General features: G+C 34.3%; 1 protein-coding gene and 1 long non-coding RNA gene across 44 annotated transcripts in view; one reads left to right on the forward strand and one right to left on the reverse strand.

The window, feature by feature from the left end:
• Positions 1 to 2093: 2093 nt before the first annotated feature.
• The window catches only part of LOC141379031 (uncharacterized), a 58980-nt gene continuing 38053 nt past the window's right edge, over positions 2094 to 23020 (reverse strand). Inside the window, exon 3 of the long non-coding RNA XR_012394953.1 lies at positions 2094 to 3272. This is a non-coding gene — a long non-coding RNA (uncharacterized lncRNA). The remainder of the gene's footprint in view (positions 3273 to 23020) is intronic.
• Positions 2455 to 23020, forward strand: part of rims2b (regulating synaptic membrane exocytosis 2b) — a 254309-nt gene continuing 233743 nt past the window's right edge. For 39 of the 43 annotated variants that reach the window (XM_073931572.1, XM_073931582.1, XM_073931580.1 and 36 more), the window contains exons 1-2: positions 2455 to 2641; positions 3032 to 3207. In XM_073931572.1, coding sequence (XP_073787673.1) covers positions 3047 to 3207 — 161 coding nt within the window. In that variant the 5' untranslated portion in view covers positions 2455 to 2641; positions 3032 to 3046. Of the gene's footprint in view, positions 2642 to 3028; positions 3208 to 23020 lie in introns of all 43 variants that reach the window. The other 4 variants (XM_073931581.1, XM_073931575.1, XM_073931579.1 and 1 more) reach the window with 1 other exon arrangement.

The following is a 23020-nucleotide window of genomic DNA, read 5'->3' on the forward strand; positions in this document are numbered from 1 at the left end:
AGGTAAATAACAAAGCGTGATGACGCATGTTAGTGGGCGGGGAAACGTAGCGAATCTCCTCAACATATATTGTGACGTCATTCAGAGATCAGACTTCTCCACAGGCTTTGGAAATCTGTGTATGTATGCAGTTTTTTGAGACGGAGTATAGTCTTTATTTACCAGAACATTCTATTTATATGGGATAGTTACAGTAAATTGGTTTATATCATTGGTTTATATAGCCTACAACTAAAGATGGCAGCAGGCTATGGCTAGCCTACTTTATAAGCCTATAGTATTAAGCCTAATTTATTTCAGTTGATTCAAGCTTTGCATCTAGCTATTCATCATAGGCTACATACAATTTTAAACAGTTTTACAGAAAACAAACAATATTATTTTACTGCTTTACAGTTAAGAGTAATGTGGTTATAGGTGTCAACATAGTGTCCATTTTGCAGAAATGAATAAATTATTGCATACTTAAATTCTTATATACACTGTACAGAAATTTGGACACATTTTAGATAATTTAGTTTTTTATCATAGTGCAATTGTGAACAATTGTGAGTAAACATTTTAATTTAGTTTTGCACACCAGTATAAATCGTAATTTCTTATTATTTTAAATTTAAAATAAAGTAATGCTTCTTAAAGTTTTTTTTTCTTTTTTATTTAACAGTAGTTGATGAATTTGTCTAATTAACCAACAATGAGTATATTTGCTGTGGTATTTTAGGTATGAAAAGTACAACAGTTGCTATTGATGTCCTTTTAGGTTAATAGCTTGTGCATTAAGTAATATCCTTTGATTCTTATAATTTTAGTAGATAAATTGTATTATAATTTGAAATTGATTCAAATTGTAATGCGTTATTGAATGAATGAATATATAATTCAATAAAGGGATGAAATAAAGGACCAAATTAAAGGAGGAAAATTAGCTAAAAAGTGACCAAATAAAAAGAATCACAGTGTGCAAAAAGATAATGTTCAAAGTGAGTCAATCATTTAAATTATTGGAATTTAAAGACAAATAAGAGTTTTACAGTATAATGTATCAGATCACAAAAAAAAAATCATATTTTGATAGGCTATTTTATTGCAATAATTTTGACAGGGAGAGACACAGGTGATTTAAGTATTTTTTAAAAATTCTTATGTTACACTTATTACTAACATGGTGCACATTTAAACCTAAATAGCTTAAAATGAGACAGTCTGCATAAAAAGCTAATAATTTTATTTTTTATGTAATAATGTTTTAATTCTTTTGCTTATAGACACAAATCTCTGTTATTACAAATTGCAAAGAAATTATGATTTGATTTGACCATGTCAAATCATAATTGCCCCATTGTATAATAATTGCAATAATCTTTTGTTTTCTTTGTACAGTGAGTTAATAAAGTAAAATATACATTATTGTAATGCAGTTTTACATTACTTTTGTTTTTGTTCAAGTCTGCATTTGAGTATGTGTGTGTGTGTGTAAAATATAATATAAACATTGGTTTAAACAATGTTAAATTGTGTTCTGTCAAAATAATTTAGTTAATTTTTGTGATGTCACATGATCTGCCAGAAATCATTCCGATATTCAATGTTCAAATATATTTATCATTATCAGTGTTGAAAACATTTGCCCTGCTTCTAGAAAATGTAAATTTTTATACGTATAATGTATCTATGAATTTGGATTTCTTTCTCTTTTTTTAATGAACTTGATTTAAAAGCTCTTAAAAAGATAGACAGCCAGATAGATAATGGTTTGGGTTACCTTAACTTTTTGAGGTTTACAGTGTAGATAGATACATATATAGATTATAGATAGATGGATGGATGAAAGATATATATGTATATATATATATATATATATATATATATATATATATATATATATATATATATATATATATATATATATATATATATATATATATAGTGAGATAGATAGATAGATAGATAGATAGATAGATAGATAGATAGATAGATAGATAGATAGATAGATAGATAGATAGATAGATAGATAGATAGATAGATAGATAGATAGAACTCCTAGCTTTTGAGATTGAACAGATTACAGTTTTGAAGAAAGTCAAAATATATTTACATATGGTTTATTTACACCCTATTCATAATCATCTGCCATTTGGATGGTAATTATTAAAGTTATTCATTTTGGGTTTGTCTAATAGCGTTTCGCAATTGTCATCCAGGAACACGTGGATCATTTAACCAATTGCTTTCTGCGACATAAAACTGTAACAAGTGATGATGACTTATCATCTCTATAGTCTACAGTACATCACAGCTCCTCTCACGCCTCCTGTCAATGAATGTGTCCGGGCGCGCGCACTTCCGCTGCCCCCGCCCGTGCGACTGGACCATCTGATCTTTGTCCTACGTAAGACCGTCGCTCCGCCTCGCTCTCCTATCGGACCGTTTCCCCTACCGCATCCATTTTTGTGCATTCAAGAAATCTCTTGGAGTTAACAGCAGCGACCAGGAGGGAATCAGGAGGACGGTGGCGGAAGCGAGGACGCCGAGAACCGCAATAAGGCACCGCGCGCCCTGCCATTGGACGATGCGCGAGAGCTCTCCATAAGCGGCAGCAGCCATGGGTTAGACTGCATTCACCATGATTGCGAAATAAAAGGCAAGCACTCGTTTTCTCTCCACACATTCGACAGGCATGCGAGGGATGCCCGGAAACAGGCATGTAACGCGAGAAGCCCCAAGGGTTTTACACCTAATTCTCAGAAGATGCTTGTTTTTATGAGCCGGCGTGACAAGCTACATTGTGTACACTCGTTTTCCCATGCTGTCACGGGGTTATATCGATTATCGTTAATAGTGTGCTAAATGTCTACCTTGAACATACAGCAGCTTGGTCTCACAGATGAGCTTGTGTGTTACTGTAGTGCAACATTTCTTCAGAATCACGCCATTTAGATGCTAACCTACAGTTATGTGTCCGATAAACACAAACAGTAGCACATGTCTCTCTGCAGATGCATTTAATGTTCATTCATTGCTCTTTCAGCAGCACATAGACCTGAAAATGTCAGCTCGGGGTGCCCCGGCCCCGGCCACGTCCCCTGTGGCTCCTGATCCGCCGGACATGCCAGACCTGAGCCACCTCACTGAGGAGGAGAGGAAGATCATCCTTTCGGTCATGGACAGACAGAAGAAAGAGGAGGAGAAGGAGCAGTCCACACTGAAGTAAGCCTGCTGATGGAGATTGCTCAGCAACCCTTAACTCTGTGGTGTGGTTTGGTCATTGTTGACTAACCAAAGATAAAAAAGGAAGAGTTTAGAGATTGGTACTTCACCAGAATGGGATATTTTTTGCTGCAGTAAAAATTAAAAGAAATAATCATGGACTTCATCTGAAAAAGTAAGAAGTGAAAAGCAGTCACACATGTGTTGTTTGTGTACAGGCCTAATGAAATGAAGCAAATAAATGGCAAATGAAACACACAAATACACATATGCACAGCCACTGGCATGATTGTAACACAAAGCAAATTCAATATTTCAGCTATGCTAGCAACACAGAGAGATTAACAATGTTTACAAGACTCAAATAAGGCTTCAAATTAGATCATATAGGTTGAGTTGAACTAAGATGTAATCATCCATTCATTGTCCATTTTTGTTAGGCTACTATAATTTTGAATATTAATGTTTGAATTGGATTGTTGACAACAAAATCTGGCATTTAAATACTTGTATATATACATTATTTATACATTACATTACATAAATACATGATTATGTCACCAAATTACAGCACAATTGAAATACAATGCAGTAACTGCATTACAAATTCATAATACGATTAGGTTTTCAGGTTGTTTTTGACCTCGATCAACACAAGTGTGACTCCTGAATGAACGATATCTGCGGGTAAACGGGGGGCGAGCAGGCTGGAGGGCTCTATGCGGGCTAGCAGTGCTGCAGTCTCGGGTTCGTGGATGATGGCTGCATTTGTCTCTTTAAAAACGCTCCCTGTCATTTTCAAGCATGACTGTCTCCTGAAATCTAATACGTCTGCTTACGTAGACTGTCAATATTAGGCTATTGTTGAGGCGAGCCCGAACAAAACAGCCGGGTTCGCCTTGAGAGGTCAATGTCACGCGCCTCGGAGGTTTCCGTGGCTCGTGCTTGTAGTATTTTGTCTCAGTTATGGTCATTCCGTGCGGCTGTGGTGGGCTGGGTTTGCTGTGGGCGCCATCTTCGCTAAAAATCCCATCAGCTGCCGTTTACCAGAGATTACTACACGTTTTAATGCGTGCAGTCGAATAGGTCAGACGTTAAACATTAACGCGACAGTTGTATTTGCGCGACTGCGGTTGCAGTTGGAGCTCCGCGCGGTGTTTTCAGCACCACGGCGCTGTCCACTCGTGCTCGCGGTGCGGATGCGTGTGTGCGGATGCGTGCGTGTGTGTTTTCTCCAGAGTCGTTGCACGTATGAGCGCGGTGTTTGCTGACAGAAAGATCAGCCTTTCTCTGTGTGCTGGTGTTTGCTTGACGTGCTGTAGTAATTGCAAGGGTGCACCTGTTTTTCTTGTAGTTATAGAGAGGTGGTTGATCAAGCAGTGACAGCGGTGTCCTGCAGTGTGACATGCAACACTTGTAAATCTGCATCTGGAACAGAATTGCTGTTGTCCTTGTTTATGTCTTATTGTAAAGATTTTTTTTATAACATGTAGTAGAATCTGATCTTTCAGAGTAATCATGCTCAAAAATGATGCTTAGGTTTAAATATAGACAAAGTAGTTGTGCAGAATATATTAATGTTATTAATACTGTTACTAATTAAATATGATTTATTTTCAAGATGATTATCAGTGCTTAAAAAAAAAAAAAAAAAAAAAAAAAATATATATATATATATATATATATATATATATATATATATATATATATATATATTTCCCAGAGATGGGTTGCAGCTGGAAGGGCATCCGCTGCGTAAAATCTTGCTGGATAAGTTGGCGGTTCATTCCGCTGTGGCGACCCCAGATTAATAAAGGGACTAAGCCGACAAGAAAATGAATGAATGAATATATATATATAGTCCCTTAGCGCACTACCAGTGCTGATATACAGCCATAGCACACTGCTACGAGTGTGACATTGCGATTATACAACATGCAGCTCAATGGCACAATCTTGTACATAAAAAAGAAAATCAAACACAGAGAGTCTCAAACCCTTTTGTATTAGGAACTACTTTGTTCCGCCATTCATTCACATCTGCAGCTGACGTCAGAACAGCAGAAGCCGTTACTAATTCACCAACGTCACTTTAGAGCTTGTATTTGAATGATTCTCTATAGCGTAATGAGAAGCGGGGCTTCTGGTGTGTGACTCCCTTAAGGTGATGACAAAACAGCACATTTTGCTCACATTTTAAGATTATAAGGCTAATCCGTCAACAGAGATTTCTCACCAGACTGCTGTTGTGTTTGCGATAAGGAGGGACAAGGCTGAATCCAGCTTCTTATTGACTCTATCCGCTCCACTTTAAAAATCACGGGGCTTCCGTTTTTCAGCTTTTTATTCGCGCTCAAGAAAACACACTGAGCAAGGGCTTATTATGCTGTTCTGGCACCATCTTGTGGATAGACAAGGTCAACCGTCTTTAACCACCAACGAGGTCTCAGAAATTGTAAATATTTTAAAATAGGCACCATTTTTACAAATAAACTGCATAGTTGGAATTTAAACAACTACATTCTCGACTAAAAAGCCTCAAAAGTACATTTTGTTGTCTAACAACAGTAATATTTGTCAAACTGTAGCCTGCTTGTTGCTTGCTGTATGTGAGCAGAGTAATACACAGAGGTAAAGGGTGAAGAGGCCTTTGTGTAATGTTACTGGCAAAATATCGCACTGCTATCAGCCAATCAGATTCAAGAACCAGACAGAACTGATGTATGTATATATAATTTTAATAATAAATATAAAATTTCATCCTGAATTAAGCTTTACTTATAATTTATGGATGTGAAATACAGCACGATAATTAAGACTTAAATTAAGCACTGTTTCTGGCTTTAAAAACATGAAGCAATATATTAAATGAGAATATTGTTTATTCTAAAAGGTCCACTGAAGCGCAAGGTTCTTATAATTCATGCAGGGTAGTAAGGATCAAACATTTGCTGCTGTTCATTTATTTATTTTTTATACAAAATTCTAATAAAAAAAAATGTGCACAGAATGGAGAGTTGGCCTCTTGTTTTAAATATAGCAGCACTTTCAACCCTGATTATTATGTTTTCCAGCAAGACTTAAGAATGATCCAAAAGAGCAAAATGTGCTTCAATTAATAGAAAAGGGCAGCATGGTCGCTCACAACAAGACGGTTGCTGGTTCAAACATTAGCTGAACCCGGAGGCCTTTTTGTGTGGAGTATGTATGTTCTGCCTGTTTCTGTGTGGGCTCCCTGTAATATGCAATATAGGTGAATTGGATCAAACTAAATGGGCTTTAATGTGTGAATGGGAGAGTGTGGGGTGTTTGGCTGGAAGGGCATCTGCTGTTGCCATAGTAGTTGATGGTTCATTCCACTGTGATGACCTCTGAAAAATTATGGAATAAGCCAAGAAAATGATGTGTGTGAATAAAAAAATTAAATCTGAGCATCTGTATGAAAGTCATATGATCATGAGCAGTTCCAAACCTGTTTTACAAGTCATCTGATATTTATATATTGCTCAACCACTGCAACACAATGGACTTAACCAATCAGTGTTGGGGAAGCTAATCTGAATTGGTAGTTTGCTACGCTACAAGCTACTCATCAGTTAAATATGCTACTCTCAAACTACCGATTGAAAAAAAATAGTTAGCTACAGAACTGGACAATTTAGTAAATAATTTGGTAAAACATGCATTTACAAATAAATAAGGGAATAAGCACTAATGAGGATTGTTGTAAGTTAAATATTTGATATTAAAAACAATACAGTTATGATATGAAAGAATAATTTTAATTTTTACACTGTATTCAGATATTTCAAACAGACTGCTGTGAAAATACATGCACATCTCACACATGATTCTTCTTTTTTTTGATCTCATGAAACTCACAGACTCCTGGGGGAACTAGTAAATAACTTATGTATGTAAACATAGAGTAGTATATTCTCTAAATTGTAAGAAATTGTATTGAATCAATCCCTTAAAGCATTTGTTACTTAGCAATTTTTGGAATACTAATTCAATTTCAATCATTGTTAGTTCACAGTAATATATTAATAAATAAGCAAAAAAGCATGATATGTATAACATACGAATATAATATATGATTTTAGTACACTGAAAACCCTAATAAGTTGACTAAACTAAATCAATTAATAGAGTAATAGAGTCTCCCAAAACCTGCTTATTTAAGTTTATTTAACTTGCCGGTTTTGTAGACTATACTTAAATTGTTCAGTGCACCCAACTTAGTAGTGAGTTAAGTTTTACTATTGAGGCAACAAGTTTAAATATATATATATATATATATATATATATATATATATATATATATATATATATATATATATATATATATATATATATATATATATATATTATACTATGAAATAAATTTTTAACAAAAAATAATTAGCCATTTATTCACATTATGATGAATAATTATACCTGAAGCCATTGTTGTCCGATTAAAAAAAAGACTTTGCACTTAAAAGGTTGCACATATTAGAATTTTGCAGTCAAGACTACATTTGTGAAAAAAACCTACTTTTTCAAAGGATTAATCATGATTTTGAGCTCAACACACTTGAAATCTTAAGTTTATGCATTTTCATGGTATAAGTTAAATTAACTCATAGTTTAAGTGATAGGACAAAAATGCTTAATTTTAAGTTATGTTCAGTCAACTTTACTTAATTGTGTAAGTAAAGACAACATTAGGGTTTACAGTGTATGTAATCTTGCAAAAAGTTTAAAAAAAGTAAAAATGTAGTTACACATTTTTAAACCCCCGTTGATTTTTTTTTTCTTTTTTAAATATTTCCCAAATTATGTTTAACAGAGCAAGGAAACTTTCATAATATGTCTGATAAAAATATTATTATTTATTAATTTTTTTCTGGAGAAAGTTTGTTTTCGGCTAGGATAATAGCATATTAAAAAGTTTTTAATAAAAAAAATTTTAAGGTCAAAATTATTAGCCCCTTTTAAGCTATTTTTTGATAGTCTACAAAACAAACCATCATTATACAATAACTTACGTAATTACCCTAACCTGCCTAGTTACCCCTAATAAATCTAGTGAAGCATTTAAATGACACTTTAAGCTGTATAGAAGTGTCTTGAAAAAATACCTAGTCAAATATTATGTACTTCATCACGGCAAAGATAAAATATATCAGTTATTAGAAATGAGTTATTCAAATATTATGATTAGAAATGTGTTGAAAAAATCTCAACGTTAAACGTTATTGGGGAAAAAATTAACGGGGACTAATGATTCAGGGGGGTTTATAATTCTGACTTCAACTGTATCTACTGGGAAAGCTACTGTAGAAAAACTGCTGAAAAATGTAGTTATGCTATATCTGTATCTATTTCTCAACACTGCACATAAGACAATGTGAACTTCAGCTATAAATAAACTGCTCAAGGCTCTGAAGCACTGGAAATTTAAAACATTTATTTCAAGTCTCCCATTATTAAGCATCTGTTTATCTAGCAGCCTGGCTCTCTGACTCTGCTTCTTTCCATTAATATCAGCTCGTATATGCAGTCATCTCTCTGTTTAGAGAGAGAGAGAGAGAGAAGAAATAATATTTACTGGAGTGGCCCAGTTGGCTCCAGCTTCCAAGGCTGTAATGAACCCAGTGAACTCTTCGTTCAGTGCCAGTGTAGCTCAGGTCTGTTTGTAGGCCAGTAGCAGACGGTGGCACACGTCTGCCATGTGCATGATTGTCAACAGAATACTAAGACTCTTAGGAACTAATGGTAACAAACCATTTGTCTTTTATTATCATCAGGTTTTTTACAGTTTATTAATTTACATATATTTTTTGCTTCAAGCTATTAGTGTAACATGCTGGACTGCACATGTTTACTTTACTTAAAATGTTTTGATTTTATTGGGTTTAATGTTTGCATCAGTGGTGCAGTGAAGAATTTTTTTTTTTTGAAAGTTTATTCAAAACTAGCAGGATAAATGCACAATGTGCCTTCAGAAATAGAATCAGTTAATTGGGTTTTATACCAAAGGACCGCAAGCAATAATTACAAATAAACGAAGAATGAATAAAAAAATGGGGAGGTGCGGAAAACCTCCCCTATAAAAAAAACGACAAGTAAATGTAATAATTATAGTACTACTACTACTACTAATGTTTCTCCCACAAGTCCAAGAACATATGGTATAGGTGAATTGGGTAACCCAAATTGTCCATAATGTATGTATGTGTGCAAATGATTGTGTATGAGTTGCGGCTAGAAGAGCATCCGTTGTGTAGAACATATGCTGGATAAGTTGGTGGGTCATTCAACTGTGGCGAACCCAGATTAATAAAGGGACTAAGCCGAAAATAAAATGAATGAATGAATGAATAATAATAATAATTGTTCATTTATTTTCTTTTCGGCTTAGTCCCTTTGTTAATCTGGGGTCGCCATAGCAGAATGAACCGCCAACTTATAAAAAAGAGGTTATATGCAGCGGAAACCCTTCCAGCTGCAACCTATCTTTGGGAAACATCCATACACACTCATTTACTACGGACAATTTCGCTTACCCAATGCACCTGCACCAAATGTCTTTTGACTTGTGGGTGAAACCAGAGCACCCAGAGGAAATGCAAACACGGGGAGAACATGCAAACTCCGCACAGAAACACCAGCTGACCCAGCCAAGGCTCGAACCAGCGACCTTCTTGCTTTGAGGCGATCGTGCTACCCACTGCACCAAAGTTACGCCTAATAATAATAACAATAATAATAATAATACTTTTCTAGTGTGTGTTTACATTTACATATAGCTCCAAAATAAAACAAAATACACTTTTTTATTTTATCCACCATACAACCTAGGAGCAAAACAGGTTACTCTGGTGATTTTTATTAAATAGCTACATCCTATCTAATATAAGCCTCTTCACCACTTAAGTAAAAAAAAGACAGAGAGAGAGAGAGAGAGAGAGAGTGAGCAGTCTCTGTGAGCTCATTATTATTCATGACCGTTTCAAATAGGGTCAATAAGAAACTTCTGATTCTTTGGGGTATTTTATGGAGTAATAAATAAGCATTTAAAACCATTTCTGGAGATTTTTTGAACTTACCAAAGCCACATACATATTATGTAGACACCAAAGAACAATTTAAAGTATTATTTTATACAGTATATGGAACCTTATACATCATAAATATTATCTTTTATCTCTAACCATACAATTTTATAATGAAGATCATTTGAATATCATTTAAAGAGCCAATATTTTGCAATATAAGAGGTCATATTTTAGTTTTGGGGGTCTTCGACACCAGGCTGCATGCAAGGTAAAAAAAAAAAAAAAAACACTTTCATTGTCTTAAAATATGCATTTATTTTTACACAATTATCCCAAGACTACCATATGATTCATTCAGGGATTCATTTGTTTCCAAACCCCTCCTTAGTGCAAAACTAATATGCACTGATTGGTCAAATGACGGTCTCACCCTGTCATCAACGTGTCTCACAGCTTGGCACTGGCAGGTCTGCTTTGCCTTTGGAAAACACGTGCAGTGGTTAATAATTAAGAAGCAGGCTCTTCTCACAGGATAAGAAAGCTCTGCTATGAATAATAATAATAACTCGACGCATCATCTTTGCACTTGCAGTTTTACGCTACGTCTCAGATTTTGATCCCGCCCCAAAAATCATTTTAAACCCAGAAGCTGAAATTAGCTGACAACAGCTCAAAATTATCCATTTTTTCCAAAATTAAAGCTAACAGGTGCTAATATTGTCTTAACTGATGCTCAACACACACAAATCTGTTAAAATCTCAAAAAAGTACTCGAGGGTTTCGTGAACCTTTAAACCTTTATTCCCAGTTACCGGTTAATTCTACTCCGTTAGTGTCTGAAGGGAAAGGCACGTTGGTTTTACCGGAACTGGTAGAACATATTTAGAGATGATTTATATCAAAACCCAACATAATTCATTTATTCAACTCATCTAGTCGACTATTTAGTTAAAGAATCAATAGTTTTAAACACGGCGCACTTGCAGGTTTAAACCTCAGCTGGATGTTCTCATTCACTTATTGCTGTGTTACACACTCCATGGAAGTTCATTTTCAAAAACCCATAATAGGGGGTCTTTAAAAGAAAAAAAAATCGAAATCAAACAAACAATTGAACACAAAAAACAAGACCATTCTTTATGAATATCTGACAATAATAATAATAATAATCTAGTTGACAAAACCTTTTCTCTCATGTCGGAAGGCAAGTGATCTACAAATTAAGAACTTTTAAAATCCATAACCTCTTCATTTCACAAAATGTTCTTTATAATGAAAAATGATTTGATACTGATTTAAAATGTTCCTCACACTAAAAACAAAATGCAATTATAAGAACACATCACTGAATTTATTTATTTATTATTTTACGATTTTGAAACCCCGACTTTTCAAGGCCTTTTATTTTCAGTGTGTGTTTTTAAAGCCCTACAGTCTAGACAGTGTTTTTCAGTTTAGGTTAATCAAAGTTCACCATTTCTGATAAGCCATATAGTTGATCACAAAATGTTCTGCACAATGTCAACATGTCTGGATTATGGCTTGAAACTCATCTTAGTTCTTTGTATATTGTTACCCAGTCGCTTTATTTTTAAGAAAATCAATACATTTATTCAACAATGATCCATTATATTTATTAGAAAAGGGAAAGTAAAGACATTTCTAAATAAAAAAAAGCTTTAAAAGCTTTAAAAGCATTTTTTCAAATGAATGCTGTTTTATTTAACACTTGAACTTATTTAACATTGAAAACTATTAATGTTTATTATAACTATATTTTGATTTTTATAAAAGCATACATTTCTGAAGGAGGATGTGAAACTGCAGGCCTGAAGCCAAGGGGGTCGGGTGGTTCAAAAGATCCACCCCTCAATGACATTTGTCCCATACATGAGCTCATTTGTCCTATTTTGACTGCTATGCCATCATAAATTGTGAAAATAGCTACTGAAAAAAGGCTTTAAGACCAAGCCGAATCATCTGTTGATTGTCACATTAGTGTTACTTCAGCTAATCAGTTTTGGCCAATGCAAACTATTATTTTTTATGAGTCCAACATCCAGTTGTGCAAGAAAACACACAATAGGATGTAAGTGAAGCTACTTTTACTACTGTATGGTTTTTAAATAGAGAAAACATTTAACAAGTAACTTTTATTCTAAATCTTGGACCTTATATTAAAACAAAAAATGACCAATAAAAAGGTGTAAAGCACCAAAAGTGTTTTAGTCTAGTTTAGTTTAGTCTATTTCAATAACACTAATTTTAAAGTTGAATTACGTCTTTTATTGTCTGTAAAAAAAGTCTATTAAAAAAAAAAACATTGTAAACTACTACAGTATGTACTATAGGAAAAGTTTAAAACGATTTAACTTTTCCTAACCTCTCTAGAAACGTGCAATCTTTTCGATTCAGTCTGCTCTGTTTAGCTGTTTTGAATGTATTTTTTATTTTGCACATCCCAAATATCAGCAGCTGATGTTGAAATGTATTTTGGCAGTGTGTGCTAAAAGAGCACAAACGGTCATCTGAGGTGACGCTGTGCTTTCTAGCATATGTCCGTATCTTCTGCCCTCACTCCTGAGCATTAAGTGCTAAGAGTGATGATCTATTGAAAAATGAGGCTTCTTATGAAGATTAGGGAGTTTTTGCAAAGTCAGTCCAGTACTGGTTAAGTATTAATCAAGTAAATGCAGACCCACTGCAACATGTTTTAGTTTGTATCTGCATTTCTGCTTTGATAATGGCAGTATTAAGTCGTTCACACACAATCTCCTTTAAGAGGAGTCTGGTAGGCTTGTCCTCAGATATTGAAGGAAACAGTGTTTCATTCTGATAAAACACTAGTGTTGGAAAAAAACTCATTATTTGCTGAATTCAGATGTCAGTGCATTTGATTCAATGGCCTTTTTGAAACTAGGCACACCATTTATAAATGTTATTCATTAATTTAATCTGTAGAATCTATGAATGGGCTCACATGAAATTTGCAGATTTTATAGCTCATTATTGAGTCTATTTACCTGAAGTGCATCTGGTAAGTATTCTGTCTGTCGAGCGACCGTCTGTCTGACTGACCGACTGGCTGAATGACTGAACAATTGACTGGGCGGTATAACGGCCAATCGGCCATCCCGGCCACCCTCCTCCTCCTTCTTCCCTAAACCCAAGCGACGATTTACGCAAGCCGTGCAGAAAAAGAAAAGCCTTCATCCGATTTTGACCGCGTTTTCGCATTTCACCGCATTCTCGCCCCGTTACGAACTCTTTCGCTATATTTTTTGGATTCTGTTTTTTGTCTCACCTGATTTCTGGAACCTCTCTTCTCCGGACTCGAATCCGATCGTCGAACGCTGCCGACTTCTCATTTTTTTCCATGGCCTCCGCTCCGCCAACGTAACACGACGAGCTAACCAGACCAAGGGGTTGTGGCAGGAAAGCCCTTCACATGGAGGAGGTGAGCCGGCAGCCCAGCGGCGTCACACCGCCCCGTAGCATTCACTTGAAAAAAACTAAGTGCGGCCATATGTACCTCTGGCTACGTAAATCGCAGCCTTCAGAAACGTCTGCAGGGCTACGTTTTCAGAATAAGCTTGTATTGGTTATTTTACAGTAAATTTCTGTAATTTAACGGCCGTTATTTTACTTTTTTTTTCGGGACCCCAGCTAATAGATATTTTTTACAGTGCAGTGCTTCACTTTTTCCACATTTTTTTATGCCTTATTTCAAAATACAGTAAATTCATTTATTTCTTTAAATTTCTACACACAATAGCCCATAATGACAATGTGAAAAAAAGGATTTTTTTTAAATTGTTGCAAATTTATTACAAATAAAAATTACATTACATTTAGAGAAAAACAGGTGCCGCTCATCACCAGGCTAATACCATCCCTACAGTGAACATGGTGGTGGCAGCATCATGCTGTGGGGATGTTTTTCAGCAGCAGGAACTGAAGGACTAGTCAGGATTGTGGGAAAGATAAATGCACTAATGTACATTGACATCCTGAATGAAAACCTGCTTCAGAGTGCTCTTGACCTCTGACTGGGAACTCTGACTCAGCTGTGATTCACCAATCAACCATCTAGACCACCTAATAACCTGGCTCAGTTTATTCCTGTTTTTAAGCGACAGACTTCCAAACCATGCTACCGGAGCGAAGGATAGAATAGACTCAATAAAAGCACAGTTGAAAAGAGTAAGCATATTGGGGCCAGTGTGAAAACGTTTTTTTTTTAACACAAAATGATTTTGCCTCGAAGTTTAAAAAACGGTCAATAATGGTACTTAAATATTTGTAGTTCTCCACGCATTCTAGTTTTTGACCCCTAAACATTGACTTTTCCTTTTAATTTTAGTAATATTATTGAATAAAATGCAAATGCCTATATGGTTAAAGCATAATGTAGCACAAAGTAATGTTTTGTCATGTTTGTCATGTTCAAGTAATGTTTTGTCGTAATTTTTTAGTAGATCTGTAATATGAGAGACTTTCTTTACCAAACAAGTCTAATTGGATCCCCATTGGAAACCTTATAAATTTTTTTTAAAGTAAAAAAAATAATGACTATTTATTTCCTGCATGTGATATGTTTTTAGTTACTACAGTCTTCTTCTTCTTTGGCCTTAGTCCTGTATAGTTGCGGGGTCGGCTCTTTGGAACAAGCCATTTTAGACTTGTCCATAAGATAACGACTTTTTTACACATTACGGCCGTCCTGTCGTCTGGGCCTGTCATCCTCATACACTCATAACGGACAATTTAGCCAACCCAATTCACCTGCAGCATGTCTTTGGACTGTGTGGGAAACCGGAGCACCCGGAGGAAACCCACGCAAACGCAGGGAAAACATGCAAACTCCTCAAAGAAATGCCAACTGAGCCAAGGTTCGAACCAACGACCCAGCGACCTTCTTGCTGTGAGGCGACAGCACTACCTACTGCGCCACTGCTTCGCCCGTTCGCTCCCTAGCTATGAGCCAATCACAGTTTTTTTCAGATCAGTATTGAAATTCCCAAACTGCTTGTTCAATCTTCAGATCATTGCGTCACTTGTGCACATCAAGAAAGCAGTTTCTCATTCCTTTGAACAAGTTGCAGATGCTTTTGCACATCCATGCAAATGATTACGTGCAGTTCTCTGATGTTTTCTACAATATCAATTGTTTGTCATGCTGATCCAAATTTGTTATGTTGGTCTCTGTTGAATAGTCTCATCCCTCACAACCTTTAATAGTTTGTCATTACATGCAAAATGGCATAATATTTTGTCATGATGCATTTTTCTATACATTTACATTAGACTTTTCCCCCTAAATCTTTCTACAATTGGTAAATTACACCCAGGTGGATCTTGGATGCTTTGAATTTGGAGATTGTCCTATGTTCACATTTCTGCTTGTGTTTAATTGTTTTCTTTGTGCTATACAGTGCTGACTTTTCCTTTCTGTATCATGATGGATCAACAAATTACAGTAAAACAGAAAAAAAATAAAATAAAAAATAGCCATATTTACATCAGAACGCCCTCCCCTCTTATGCATACAAAATGACACAATGACTGACACACTGACACGGATATTTAGTTTTGAGAGATGACTAAGAATTTTGATCAAGAGATTGGGTTTAGCAGGTAATCCAGGGTGTTTTGCTGTTTGTATGCATTGTTTTGAGAAATTCATTTACTGTTTTGCCAATTTCAATTCTGATCTGAAAAATGTACCAAAGCGACTGAGGAAAACTGTATTAGTCAACTGGAGTAAAACATATTATTAAATACTATTAAAACAACTTTTCTGACTTACCAGATTTTTTTCAGCTAATCAGATGCATTTAAAATAGAACTGTGTTGAAGGAGAACTTGTAGGGTATTTAGAGCTTTTAGGTATACAGGTCAATAAAAAGTTAATAAATATCTAATAACAAAGGTATTATTTAATAGCTAGTATTCCTGCAACCAGATAAATCAGAAATGATGAAGATCATTTTACAATATTTTTTTTTACTAAATAGAGATACGTTTAAACTATTTGGTTGAACTATTTCTTTATTTTACGAATTTTACGAAATTTTAATAACTTGATATTTTTTAAATTTCTTATATTTTAATTACTGGTCCAGACAGTCCAGAGATTCTACAACACTGGTTTTGTGGAAAAAAATTTAAAGGAAAAGAAAAACAATACAATAATAATAAATTGTGAATAAGCAACGCAGTGGGTAGCGCTCTCGCATCACAGCAAGAAGGTTGCTGGTTCAAACCTCAGCTGGGTCAGTTAGCATTTCTGTGTGGAATTTGCATGTTCTCCCTGCGTTTGCATAGGTTTTCTTCGGGTGTTCCGGTTTCCCCCACAAGTCCAAAGATGTTAAGCTAAATTATCTGTAGTGTATGTGTGTGAATGAGAATGTATGGGTGTTTCCCAGTAATGGGTTGCAGCTGGAAGGGCATCTGCTGCTTAAAACATATGCTGGATAAGTTAGTGGTTCATTTCACTGTAGCGACCTCTGATTAATAAAGGGTCTAAGCTGAAAAGAAAATGAATAAATGAACACAAAACATGATAGAGCTGATTCCCTCCTTTTTATGATTGAACTGATGATTTATTTGCTTATTTTTTAGTTCACTAAGGATTCTAGGAGAATGTAGTGTAGTAACTACAATGTTTTTTGTGCTCTTGTAATATAAATGTTGCTGATTGGGTGTCAGCTTGGGCCACTTAAGATGTGAATTAGGAAATGCCTGTCACTGTGCTCTTGCCTGAGACACTTAACCTCAGATGCTCCAGAGGAATTTCTCTGCAATTAGCACACCATAGTTTGCTTCGGAAAAACACATCTGCCAAATGACAACCTGTCTGTATAAAAGCACATGCCTCATGTGTGCCTTCAGTTTTTTATTTAGAGTTTGAATTGAATGAATTGAAGTTTGAATGGACTTGTCGCAGTGTTTTGTAACTATGATTGTGTGTTGCAATGAACAGTCATAGAGGTTATACTGTATTCCCTTTAAAACTGCACAGACAGACAGACAAACAGACATTTTCATTTGTCTGAATATGCAAATATCTTTCTTTTTTGACATATTAAAACTAAAGGTATGTACAAAGGGGGTTTCCTCAAATGACCTATTTTTTATTATTATTGTTTTTTTTGTTATTAAATGTATTAAATTTTCATTATTTTATTTATTTATTTTTTTTCCAACTGGGATATTCAGGAAAAAAAGAGCATTTAGCCCTGTATAATCTGAAATTAAGTCTTTAAAAGTCTTAAATTCAACCTGGTTAAACCTGCAAAACCCTGAACACTAAACTTAAAAAACCTGAAAAAAAAATAACTTTATGAAATGCTAAAAATAAAAAATTGGAAATGTATGAACAAGCAGTGTGTTTGGCATGCAGTGTCTCACCCCCCTCCCCTAGCACTCAAAAAATCATTGGATTATGCTTTGAGCAACATGCAGAACTTGGCACTAAAGAGTGTGCTGAAGTTTATAGCCCTTGATTTCTGAACTAATTTTAGCTGAGCAAATATTTATAGGTTTTGCAATTTGCCCCGTTCAGTTCACTGAACTGTCAAGTGCTATATATTGATACAAGAGGGTGTAACAATACACTCATGTCACAAATTTGCATTTTTAAGACAGTTACCCCCACAATTCTAAGAAAAAAAAAATCAATGGAATATGTCAGACATAAACTTCGGGAAAATATCAAATTCTGATGTTCAACCTTAAAAAAGAGAGCAGAATTTTGGAATTATTTTTTAGAATTATAGAAAAACACCTAAACACTCTAACATTCACAAACTACAGCCAATTTACTTTATTCAATTCACCTGTAGTGCATGTCTTTGGGCTGTGGGGGAAAGCGGAGCACCCGGAGGAAACCCACGCCAACATGGGGAGAGCAAACTCCACACAGAATTTCAACTGGTCCAGCTTGGACTCGAACCAGCGACCTTCTTGCTGCTTGCTTACTATTATTATTTTTGTTATTTTTATTTTATGACAGTTCAAAAATATTTATTTAAAATACAAATATAAACAATAATAACAGATGTTTTTTTTTTTTTTTTTTTGGATTTTGGGACATTTATCACTGCTCAACAACTTTTGTTCTTAAAAAAACTTTTATTGACATTCTAAAACAACTTTTCTAGTTGTTAGAACTATTTTCAGTTATTTTCTTTATCTTATTTCTTAAGTGTAGCAAAAATTGATACTAAAAGCCACGACATTTAAAGGGACAGTTCACCCAAAACTGAAAGTTCTCTCATTTACTAACCCTTCACTTCTTCTAAACTGGTTTAACTTCTTTTCTTCTTCTGTTGAACACAAAATGATATAATTTAAAGAAAGCTGAAAACCTGTAACAGTAATTGCATAATAATTTCATACAATGGAAGTCAATGGTTACAGGTTTTCATCTACCTTATTTTGTGTTTAACAGAGGGAAGAAACTCACAACCGTTTGGAATAATGTCAGCGTGAGTAAATAGTGATTAAATTTTAATTTGGGGTCAATTATACCTTAAAGTCCCCATGAACTGGAAGCTGCGACTGTTTTTTTGGGGGGTTTTTTTGTATTGTGACGCAGTTCCTATGAAAAAGGAAAATTAAATGAGAAAGCAGTGGGTGTGGCTTGTTTTTTACCACAAGCTGAATGGATGAAGTAAAGTGGACATTTTATTCAGAAAGATGGGGAAAAGGTTAGTTATTACAATCTAACAGACTTCTGTTTACCATTTCTGTTTGTTGTCAAAACTGACAGTCGAAGGGGCATGGTTAAATATGTTAGCCACACCCAATTCCTAAGATATACATTTATATAATCTGACAATTTAACTGAAAACAAACAAGAGGCCCATTTACAGATTTTAATTAAAGATTTTTTTCTAAAAGACATGCAAAGATTAATTGTTCACCCCCAGAGAAGGCAAAAGTACCCACATCCTTTACTTAAACAGAAGTACAGATATTAATTTTTAAAATTACTCTGGTAAAAGTAGAATAACTGATTACACTTTTGTACCTAAGTAAAAGGAGTACAGTCTCAAAAATGTACAAAGGTAAAAAAGTAAAAAGTCACTGTTTCAACCACAGTCCCAAAGACATGCGGTATAGGTGAATAATAGGTAACTAAATTGGCAGTAGTGTAAGTATGTGTGTGAATGTGAGTCTGTATGGGTGTTTCCCAGTACCGGGTTGCAGTTGGAAGAGTTTCCGCTGTGTAAAGCATGTGCTGGAATAATTGGTGGTTCATTCTGCTGTGGCGACCCCTGATAAACCAAGAACTAAGCTGAAAGATAGTGAGTGACACATGCTATTGATACATTAATATAAACTAACTGACATTTATAATTTTTATGTAAAATGTTTGTAGCCAATTTTATGAAAGTAGCCAAGCAGCATCACACCCTGTAATATAGCCTCACAACATTGCTTAAAAAGTCGGCCCATGCATCATCATCCTGACACAAACTCACAGCATTTGGCATGTAGTTTTGAAACTGTTAGATCAAAAACAACAGCTGCCATTCATGTTGATGCACTCTAAAAATAATTCTGTAGACCTGTCTATGTTTATATATAATCTCTTACATTTTACACTGAATTCTGTTCAAAATATATTATCGTATATAGTCAATAAATTTTTTTTTTTTTTAAATCTATAAAAAACGGAAAAACAGCATAAATTCTGTATTAGGTAATATAAACTTCTTAGAAATAAAGGAATATAAAATTTCAATACATAAAGTTTTTTGTTTGTTTTAGTACTAAATGTACAAATCTTTACAAAAAAAGCACTATTTTACGCAGCATTAGATTGAAAGACCAGAGAAAGCCAGTGCAGTATGATCGGAAGCGAACAAAATAAGCCTTAAGCATTTAAACGGCATATTTTTGACCTTAAATGTTTCTCTCTTGTTTACCCGTGATCTGAACGAGAAAAAAGGTGTCGTACTACCCTGTAAACAGGGCAGCATCAGTCATGTTAAATTCGCCGACTCCCACTTTTTATAAACTAGCCCACGTACGGTGCGCGATAACTTTGAACAGGCCGCGCAGTGCAGCACGCAGACGCGCAATGAGGAAAAATAGATCGACTGCATCAAAACTGCGTTCATATTGCGCAATGACAAGAAAACACTGTCACACTTTACAATAAGGTTCATTAGTTAATGTTAATTAATGCATTTACTAACATGAACAAACAACGAACAATACATTTACTACAGTAATTATTCATGTTAGTGAACGTTAGTTAATGAAAATACAGTAGTTCATTGTTAGTTCATGTTAACTCACGGTGCATTAACTAATGTTAACAAGCACAGACTTAGATGTTATTAATGCATTAGTAAATGTTCAATTATGATTAATAAATGCTGTACATGTGTTGTTCATGATTAGTTCATGTTAGTAAATGCATTAACTAATGAACCTTATTGTAAAGTGTCACCGAAAACACATCAAAAACATGAAATGTAAAGGAGTAGAAAGTACAGATATTTGCATAAAAATGTAATAGGCAAAAGTAAAAATTTGTCCGAAAAATAAGTAACTGAGTAAAGTAATGATACCAGAAAAATCTACTAAAGTACAGTAACAAAGTATTTGGACTTCGTTACTTCCCATCTCTGTTCTGCCCAAAACTAGCAATGTGAGCTAACAAAATCATTTGGTTAGTTTTGATTTCTTGGACACTTTAAGCTGGCATTACTTATACTGATTCCTAAAATTAGTATAACCACACTAGTGCATACACTAAACTGTACATACTGTACTTTAGCTACTGCAGTAATCATGATTGTGTGAGAGATGCTTGAGAGGTGCGCTCACATTGATCTCTGCATCTGAGCTGTTGTGTACTAGGACGGGCGTTAGGCATTTAGAAAGGCCCCTGCTGATTGGCCGATGACAGGTTGTAATCTCTTTACTTATTCTAAGAGGTGCAGTGTTTATCTGGCCAGTCCAAACACTGAGTTTCCATTTCACACCTTCACTGCTCCCAGATTATAAGATGTCAACATATTACAGTCTGGGAATTTTATTGCTTTTATCATTATGCCAGATATAATAATTTCTGTGGTATATGACCTTTTACGAGGTCTCACTCTTGAGTAATTCTGTTGTAATGTCAAGTGAGGTTGTTGTGTAACAGGATTGACACTTATAGTAACACGTGCTTAGTAAGTCTGTAGTACAATTATCCTACTATTTAGACAGATTGCAGTGTGTAGAACAATAGTAAAGATTTTTTTAACATGATTTAGCACCAGTCTGTATTGTTTCTAGATAAATGTACATGTATGAAAAATACCTTAACCTTTGAAAATCTGGACAAGTAATGAACTGATTTCATGACTATTCAGTCAGTCATCAAATATACAAGCCACTAAAGTACTGAAATCCTCATGGAAAAAATACTAACATAATAAATAAATATAACACAAGATGATACAGGAAAAAATATTTGTGCCACCATAAGAAATAAAAACAACTATAATAATAATAATAATAATTATTATTATTATTATTTTTATTATTTAAGAATTAAGAATTTATGAGTTAACAGACAAATTAATCAATAAAGAAATGGATTAATTAACTAAAATATCAAAATATCAGTACAGTACTTTGTGCCTTTTTTAACATTTTTAGAGTGCAATATTTTCAATGTGTTTAATATCAAAAGTTTAATACACTAAAATAAAATACTTAACAATACAATACAAAAATAAATCTGTGCTGGCACAACCTACTCATGGGATTGTTTAATGTTTTTCTTTTGCTTTAAACTGTTAAAAAGTATTCATTTAATGATTCATCTTTTTAATATAACTTTTTAACTATTTAATAACTGATATAATGATATAATAAACACCTTACCCAAGTCTGAAATGTACATAATATAAAATAAAACTAAAATAAGTCAGTTGAATACACAATACTTTCAGTTTCCAGTCCTTCTTTTCCACCGCTGTCTATAATCATCTCTCAGATTGACCTGTGATCTCTTATTAGGCTCTCGAATAATGACGAGACCCCCTGCAGGACTCTTTTTACTATCAAACACCCCATTCTTTTAATGCAGTATTTTTGCTCAATTAAAACTGTTCATGCTTTCTCAAATTAAAGGGTTAGTTCACAAAAATAATAATCATTCACCCTTATATTATTCCAGTCTTGGAGATCTTAGTTCATCAAAATATATCAATAAAGTTTTTTTGCCACCATGGAATAAAAAAATAAAAAATAAAATATATATATATATATATATATATATATATATATATATATATATATATATATATATATATATATATATATATATATATATATATATATATATATATAGATGGATGCACTGTAAAACGCAACAGTCCACTTTGTCAAATGAAATGAGTGTAGTTAACAAAAAATACTGAAAGTTAATTTTACATATTTGAAAAGAGTTTTGAACTCATTGTTGAAGGTAATGCATTAATACCTCATTACTTCAACTTAAATAGAGTAAGTTTACAGTACTCATATAGATTCATTTTTTTTAAACTCAAATAGTTTGAGGCAATCAGTTACCTCAAACGGTTTAAGTTATCTTAACTTACTGGGTTTTACAGTACTCAGCTGGTTTGAGTTCTCTTTATTTGTCGCGTTTTACTGTGCTCATTGCTTCTTTTACTCAAATGAATTAAGTTCACAATACTCATTAGTTTTTGGACTTTGTTGCAATCAGTTTTAGTTACCTTAACTTTTTG

Source organism: Danio rerio, chromosome 19 (assembly GCF_049306965.1).
Source record: "Danio rerio strain Tuebingen ecotype United States chromosome 19, GRCz12tu, whole genome shotgun sequence".
Lineage (NCBI taxonomy): Eukaryota > Metazoa > Chordata > Actinopteri > Cypriniformes > Danionidae > Danio > Danio rerio.